Source organism: Odontesthes bonariensis, chromosome 11, assembly GCF_027942865.1.
Source record: "Odontesthes bonariensis isolate fOdoBon6 chromosome 11, fOdoBon6.hap1, whole genome shotgun sequence".
In the NCBI taxonomy this organism is placed as follows: domain Eukaryota; kingdom Metazoa; phylum Chordata; class Actinopteri; order Atheriniformes; family Atherinopsidae; genus Odontesthes; species Odontesthes bonariensis.
Window position 1 is genome coordinate 17,176,250 of NC_134516.1, and position 6,686 is coordinate 17,182,935.

Genomic DNA, 6,686 nt, shown 5'->3' on the forward strand with positions numbered 1-6,686 from the left:
ATTACACGTCGGGGCCCATTGGATGTTTCTCCTGACGCACAGAGCGCTAGTCCAATGAGAATGCCTAACGTTGTCAAAGGCCCGCCCCTCCCTACAGGCCCACTTGACCCAAGTCATCATCATCATTATAACCCCAAGTTTAGCTGACTTCACTTGGCTATATTCGGCTAAAGCTCTGGTGGAAAGAGGACGCGAGATGGAGAAATAAAAGAGTGACCATGACAAACGTAAAGAAAAGAGAAAACAGAAACCAAGAGACGACGCAGTAAAATGCGCTAAAATCACCGATATGTTTTTTAAAAGCACAAGCACAAGCTCGAGCTCAGGTTCGGTTAGTGGGGCCGTGGGAGATGCGGAACCTGGCTGCTCGACCTCAGGTTGGGGTAGCAGTGGGGCCGCCGGTACATCATCAACGAGCGCACAGGTGGTGGAGAATGAACAGGAGGGGGAGGCGGAGGAGATGGTTCCAGCTGGGGAACCAGAGGAGGAGGAGACGGAGATAGGAGACGTGACCCAGCAGGGAGAGATTGAGGTTAGAATTCATCTCAACTCACCCGCTAGCCAATGCAGTGTAGCTATTGGGCGCTTCGGCGTTTCGTTTCCCATTGCCTGAAAGTTTGAAACCGAGACCAAGTTGTCATCCTGACTTCATCAAATCAGTCACAAAAATACCCATTTGGTATAATTTTTTGGTTTTGCTGTAGTGAAAAAAATGACGTGTCCGAGAAAAAATACACAGACATAAGCACTATCTTAGGCTCTTTTGATCAGTCTCAAGCTGCATTACAGTTTATGCCTGGGGGGCGGGGGTTAACATTCCATTCAGTAAGCTCACTGACAGTATCTGTGGACTGGAGCAATTTTGAGCAATAAATAAAATAATTGAAACCAGGAAATTATTACTACATGTTTAATTTGATTCAGTATGACTTAGAACATACAACAGTGTGTGTGTGGTGCTGGTGCTCCTTTTCTATACAGTGTTGTGTGTGCTGGTGAAATATTGCTTTGCTTATCCCTGGCTTGGGTCTGTGGGACCCATTTTCAGGTTTTGCTGAAGGAAAATGGTATGAATACTTTTTTCACAATGAGATTCACTGGCCAGGGCTCATCATCTGGAAAATAAAGTTAGTTATCCTCCTCTCTCTATCTCTTATCCTCAAAAACAAAGATACTCAGAACTTCACAAGCAGGATGAAGGGAACATGAGGGTGCACAGCAGCTTTTTTCCCCTCCTTTAGTCCCAGGTCCACTGGGCCAGAATATCTTCTATGTAACAAAAACATGAACACTTTACAAGGATTAAATGGAGGATTAATGATAATTAGACAGAAGTGTGTGTGTATATAAATATACATATATGCGCGCTGGGCCCTCAGTGATCAAAAATTGCCCGGGCCCTTTTCAGATGCCAGTCCAGCCCTGGGTAGGCAAACCAACGGCAGCTCAGCTTGACCCAAGAAAAAAGGTGAAAATGAAAAAAAGCAAACGTTGAGTCACAAAGGAGAAAAAGAAAGAAAAAAGAAAATCAACTTTTCCTAAAAACTGGGAAAAGAAACTCCGACACGAGTATCACAATTGTTCGTCAGTCTCTGAGGCTTTAAAAGAGCTTCTTACCATCAGCAGACGTCCATTTGAGCTCAGGAATCCTCACTTTTTAAAAAACTGATCTTAAATCAATAACAGGTACAATCAGACTGTAAACTGCAGGTGGAAGGAGACACATTTAAAAAAAAAAAAAAAAAAAGATAGTTTCTACATATATCAAAAACAACAATCCTAGATAATAACTGGAGTCTTTGATCAATGAAACTTAATCTTGTTCACACAGAAAACAAAGTTCACATGGGGAGAAATAAAGTGCAGAGGAATATATTTATGAAATATATTTGTAGTGATCACAGCTAACGAATTGTCTTTTCTTTTTTCGGCATGTTCTCGTTAGTGTTTCCATCATGGCCCCCGAGTTATACCTTTATATGTTATATACCTGTTATACCCGCAGTTTATTGTGACAAAAGAGCCCCAGATCCGGTGTTGTCTCCCATCAGAGCGCAAAGCAGTAAAACATCAGGTGCAACACACAGTGTTCTCCAGTTAGCATGTCAGAATATAAAGCCGAGATCACTTTGAGAAACATTAAGAAAAAGCACTCAAAGCAGCTTTTAGTGTTAACAGCTCATGCTGGAGATTTGATTTATCTGATGTTATTCGGACCCCGACTCAAAGGCATCAAAAATTATGACACGAAAATTTCATTCTGTCCAAAATATATAAAGGTAGGACAGAAATTATGGCTAAAAAAAAAAGAAAAGAAAAAAAAATAGAGGGGCAAACAATACCAAAAGGGTGTTTTTTTTTTTTTTTTTTAGACCTCAAAGCAGGGTGTATACAGGTATAAACAAGTTCAATTTAAGACTTTTTAAGACCTTTTAATACCACTTCTAAATTAAATTTAAGACCAAACGTACGATGGAAATACCAAGTATTTCCAAGTAAACACACTGACAGTATGGTAAAATGACAAATGACGGTTGAGTTTTAGCCTGGCTGACGCGTCCACAATCTCGATGAGATGGTGGTCTGGGAACTGTGTGCATTTTCTCGTATTTGAGGCGTGGTTTACGAATGCCTAGAGCCGTTTATTGGGCGCTACGAATGTCTATCAAATGACGTCAGGTTCTTCCCATGCTGCTTTGCGCGCGATTCATAGCCAATTGTATCACTTATACCAGATGACGACAGAAATTCGACGAGGAAGAAGAAAAAAATGGAAAATAAAAGTAAACTTGCGCTCTAAGCTACTTAAATTGACAACAAAGTAGGCCTATATGCTATATTCTACATGAATTTTTATGTTGTAGAGTTGTGAATTTATTTTAATAATGGAGAAATTGAGCAGCCTTGCTTTGTTGTCTACAGTAGTAGATCAACCCTCATCTTACTTTGAAGCTCCCAGCTCCCAGAAGTGTCGTCAACGAAGCTTTAGCAGCAGAAAAGCTATCAGGCTTGTGTTGATGATAATAATAAACTCCTGGACTATGTACAAACTTCCAAATGCATCGTTTTGTGAGTACAGACCATATTTGTACAACTGTAGAAGTTTGGTGTCATGACATGTGATTTTAGTGTGGTAATTTTGGAGATGCTGCCAGGGTCCGTTAGCGCTTGTGCTAAGCTATTCGGGATAACTCAGTAACTCAGCTGATGTTCAGCCAATATCGGCAAAACTTCGGGTGGGCTACTTGGCTGGATGTCACGGTTCAAATGACCCTAGGGTGAATCTACTCCGAAACACTTTCTAAGGCTGCATTGAACGGTAACGTTGTGTCCGCTGTCATGTTGGATTAACGCTCTACAAGCTTCGGTGTAGCGCATAGACGTCGTCATCGTCTTGCTGCCCCCCCCCCCGTTCTGTGATTGGTTCCCAAACTCTAGCAAAAATAAGGGCGGTGGTTTCCAGGCTGACTTTGCAGTGAGAATGAAATCGAGCGCAAAGCAGCATGGGAATTCCCAGGCTAGTTGAGTTTAAGAACATCGAGTAAATGTGTGTCATGCGAAAAGATCACAAAAAATTCATCACTGTCCTAAATTAAATTTATTATAATATTTTCAGAACATTTAAGTCCCATGAACAAATGCTTATAAAATCAAGTAAATATATTAAAAAAAATAAAATACTGTTCCTTTAGAGCAAAAAGAAAAATTCACAAATATTTAAGACCCATGCAATCTGAATTTAAGACAATTTAATACTTTTTAAGGTCTTGTTTTCAGGAAAATTGATTTACGACTTTTTATGACTTTTTAAGGACCCGCGGCCACCCTGTCAAAGTGTTGGAAAAGATTTTTACTAGCACTGGATCGAGTGCCTTATACAATTCTGCCAGCTTCAGCACAGTCTTTAAACAGTCTTTTTGTTATTGACGGTGGTTGTTTTGGGTGGTTGTTTTTTGGACTGTCAGTGGGCGGTGTCCGTCGTCTGATTTCAGAGTCCTGGTTCATTAAAGATGTTATGATCCTTAAGATAAAAACAAGAGATAATTCTCACTGTCAGTATTATACACACTTCGAGGACTAAATTACTCCAGTTATGAAAAGTTCTTACTCATTGATTGGCTTCTGGGGCGTTTTGTTCCCCTTATGCTCCCTGAGAGAGCAAGAATTTTAAGGAGTTATGGTCAGTGCTACACGAGCATTTATCAGCTGTGTACGGCTTTTGTGTTCTTCGAGGCAAAGTCAATAAAACCGCTCAAATATTAAGGGCATCGCACAAACATTACAATGACTCGTGTAATGAGTAGAAAGGCAAAGTTATCTCTTGCTCTTCAGTTTCAGCAGCACGAAGAGGAGTGCAGCAGCAGCAACACAACAGGCCAGCACACAGCACACCACAGGGACAATGAGCCAAGCGGAATCTAAGAGAAAACGGAGGAAATTATGACAAGGCTCAGGGATTGACAAATGCAAACACAACTCATCAAAACACAGGAAGATGAACTTACTAAATTTGCTGTCAACTAAAACATGAGAATCACAGAGTGACCACAGATCTCTGAATCTGAGGCTCTGACAGAGGTTCTCACCCTGAAGAGACGTCCGTTTGAGCTCAGGAATCATCACAAACGCCTCTTTCTGAGGACCAGAGAGCGCTCGCGCGGCACATCCAACCTGAGCGCTGTCGTCATGGAAACCTGACAGCACAGCTGTAGTGTTGACAGTGACTGTACCGTCGGTGTTGTTCACACTGACGGTGTTGTAGTGCGAGAAGTTGAGGTGTTGTAGTGAGACAGTCAGAGTTACAGTGGGAGCAGGTCGACCTGTGGCCGAACACGACACGACTGACTCTTCAGGAGAGTCCGACGCTCTGACATGAAGGAGCGGTTGGTGCAGCTCTGTGGAGACAATGGTCATCATTAACACGTTGATACAAAAACACTTTTTTTCCCATTTTAACAGTGTCTGTAGAAGGAATGGATCATTTGCTACTGGTTAAACAAGTTCAAACTATAATGCTGTCAGGTTCTTACCGAAGACTTGGAGGCAGGTTGCAGCTGTCAGAGCTCCATCAGGAAAGGTATTGAACATGCAGAGATAACAGCTTTCATCTTCTTCTGTTACATTCCTGATTATGATGGAGTTGTTCTGCAGTTCAGCATCTTTAAATTTAATTTTATCTGTGAAGCCGGGATTCACTGTTTGACCAACATACTTGCTGTAGGAAGCAATATTCTTGTTTTCTTTGGGTAAGATTTTCTGCCACGTGACTTGATGGACCTCCTTAGATTCTCTGAGCTGACAGCTGAGATGAGCCTCTCCTCCTACTTCTGCCATCACAGTCTCCTGCGTTTGCACCACAGCTGTTACACCTGCAGGAAATATAGCAACAGAGGCCTCAGCTAAAGGAGAGTTTGTGCTCTTTCAGTTGATAATATTATAGTTTTAGTGGCCATTTGTCCATAAAAAACTAACTCTACAAATAGCTCCTACAATAGTATATACTATGAAGTAGAAATTTAAACTCACAGCTCGACTTTGATTCATTAATCCCCCCCTTTCAGTTTATACATGTAACTTTGCAGCATTTTTAACCCCCCACAGCTTCAAACATATAATTACAGAACTACAATAAACAACGTGTTTGCATTGTCAGAAAATTAAACAATCAAGTCTGTGTGAAAAGGCCAAAAAACACATTCCTGTGTTATTTCATCTCACCTTTCAGAAAGAGTCCAAAAGCAAGAAAGCAGAATATAATAACTCCATGAAGCATTGTTCCTGCATGCTGTGGATCATAGTGTGGTGAGGAAACAGTTTGAATATGCGCGCCCTTCGTTCTGATTGGCCCGTCAAGTGGACTCTACCATCTGTTGGAAGTAGGAGGAAACAGACATGTCTTCATATTGCGTAACAGAACTAAATAAAGCCATTCCTCGTGGGATTAGGGTGCAGTTATTATGAACACATATCATGTACTAATGAGGCCTGTACTCTCTATCAGAAGACTTGTGTCTACATTGTTGTTGAAAATGTGTTTATATGGCTCCCATGGAAGTTATACGCACTGTGAGAGCTTTACTTTCACTTTGGAGTGTGACCCGCCCTCCAAAGGTTTTTATCATGAAAAGGAAACTGTGTGGCTCAGAGTGTTACTAAGCTTTGGTCTTTATACATGTGATTATAACCTGACAGAAAGCTTTAACACAGGCTGATCCACTGACACAAATGAGGGTAACAGCTATGACAATACAACACGGCATATTTTCAGACTTTGTTTCTTAGATTCTCTGGTGGCAGTTTTCTCAGTTCCATTTCCAAATTTAAGCTGAATTAAGTGAACTCTGTGACACGATATATTTCCAGATATATTGAGGATTCCTTAGATCAGTTCAGTTAACAGGGATGAATTTACTTGGGAGGTGCATATGAGGATATGTTGGACCCAAAATACTTTTGAGAGTCCAGTCAGAGGGATGGTTATCGATAGATGACGTCCTGTCCCTGTAGGTTCCCAGTAAACAACACAATTTCCAAAGTGAATCTCGATTATTGTAATTACAGTGGTGTGTTTCTGAGCTGCGTTCCATGGACCAAGACGTAATTTTAGGGGCCAGAGACAAACAACTCTTGACGAACCACTCGATCGCACATCTGTCAGGAATTAAAAAAGAAAAAGCAAGCAAACG

The 6,686-nt window shown here is 41.2% G+C and overlaps 1 protein-coding gene across 1 annotated transcript; it reads right to left on the minus strand.

The window, feature by feature from the left end:
• Window positions 1–3,687: 3,687 nt before the first annotated feature.
• On the minus strand, window positions 3,688–5,798 carry LOC142391386 (OX-2 membrane glycoprotein-like). The gene is made up of 4 exons (XM_075477154.1): window positions 5,719–5,798; window positions 5,031–5,369; window positions 4,587–4,895; window positions 3,688–4,418 (listed from the first exon to the last, which is right to left on the minus strand). The coding sequence occupies exons 1-4, from the start codon at window positions 5,771–5,773 to the stop codon at window positions 4,315–4,317; spliced, it is 807 nt and encodes a 268-aa protein (XP_075333269.1). The 5' UTR covers window positions 5,774–5,798; the 3' UTR covers window positions 3,688–4,314.
• Between the last annotated feature and the right edge of the window lie 888 nt (window positions 5,799–6,686).

Coding starts and splice junctions, on each gene's coding strand:
- LOC142391386 (XM_075477154.1), bottom strand. CDS start 5,773: ATGCTTCATGGAGTTATTATATTCTGCTTTCTTGCTTTTGGACTCTTT. Junction 4,896..5,030: donor AACCTGCCTCCAAGTCTTCG/GTAAGAACCTGA, acceptor TTGTCTCCACAG/AGCTGCACCAACCGCTCCTT. Junction 4,419..4,586: donor CAAACGGACGTCTCTTCAGG/GTGAGAACCTCT, acceptor GTTTTCTCTTAG/ATTCCGCTTGGCTCATTGTC.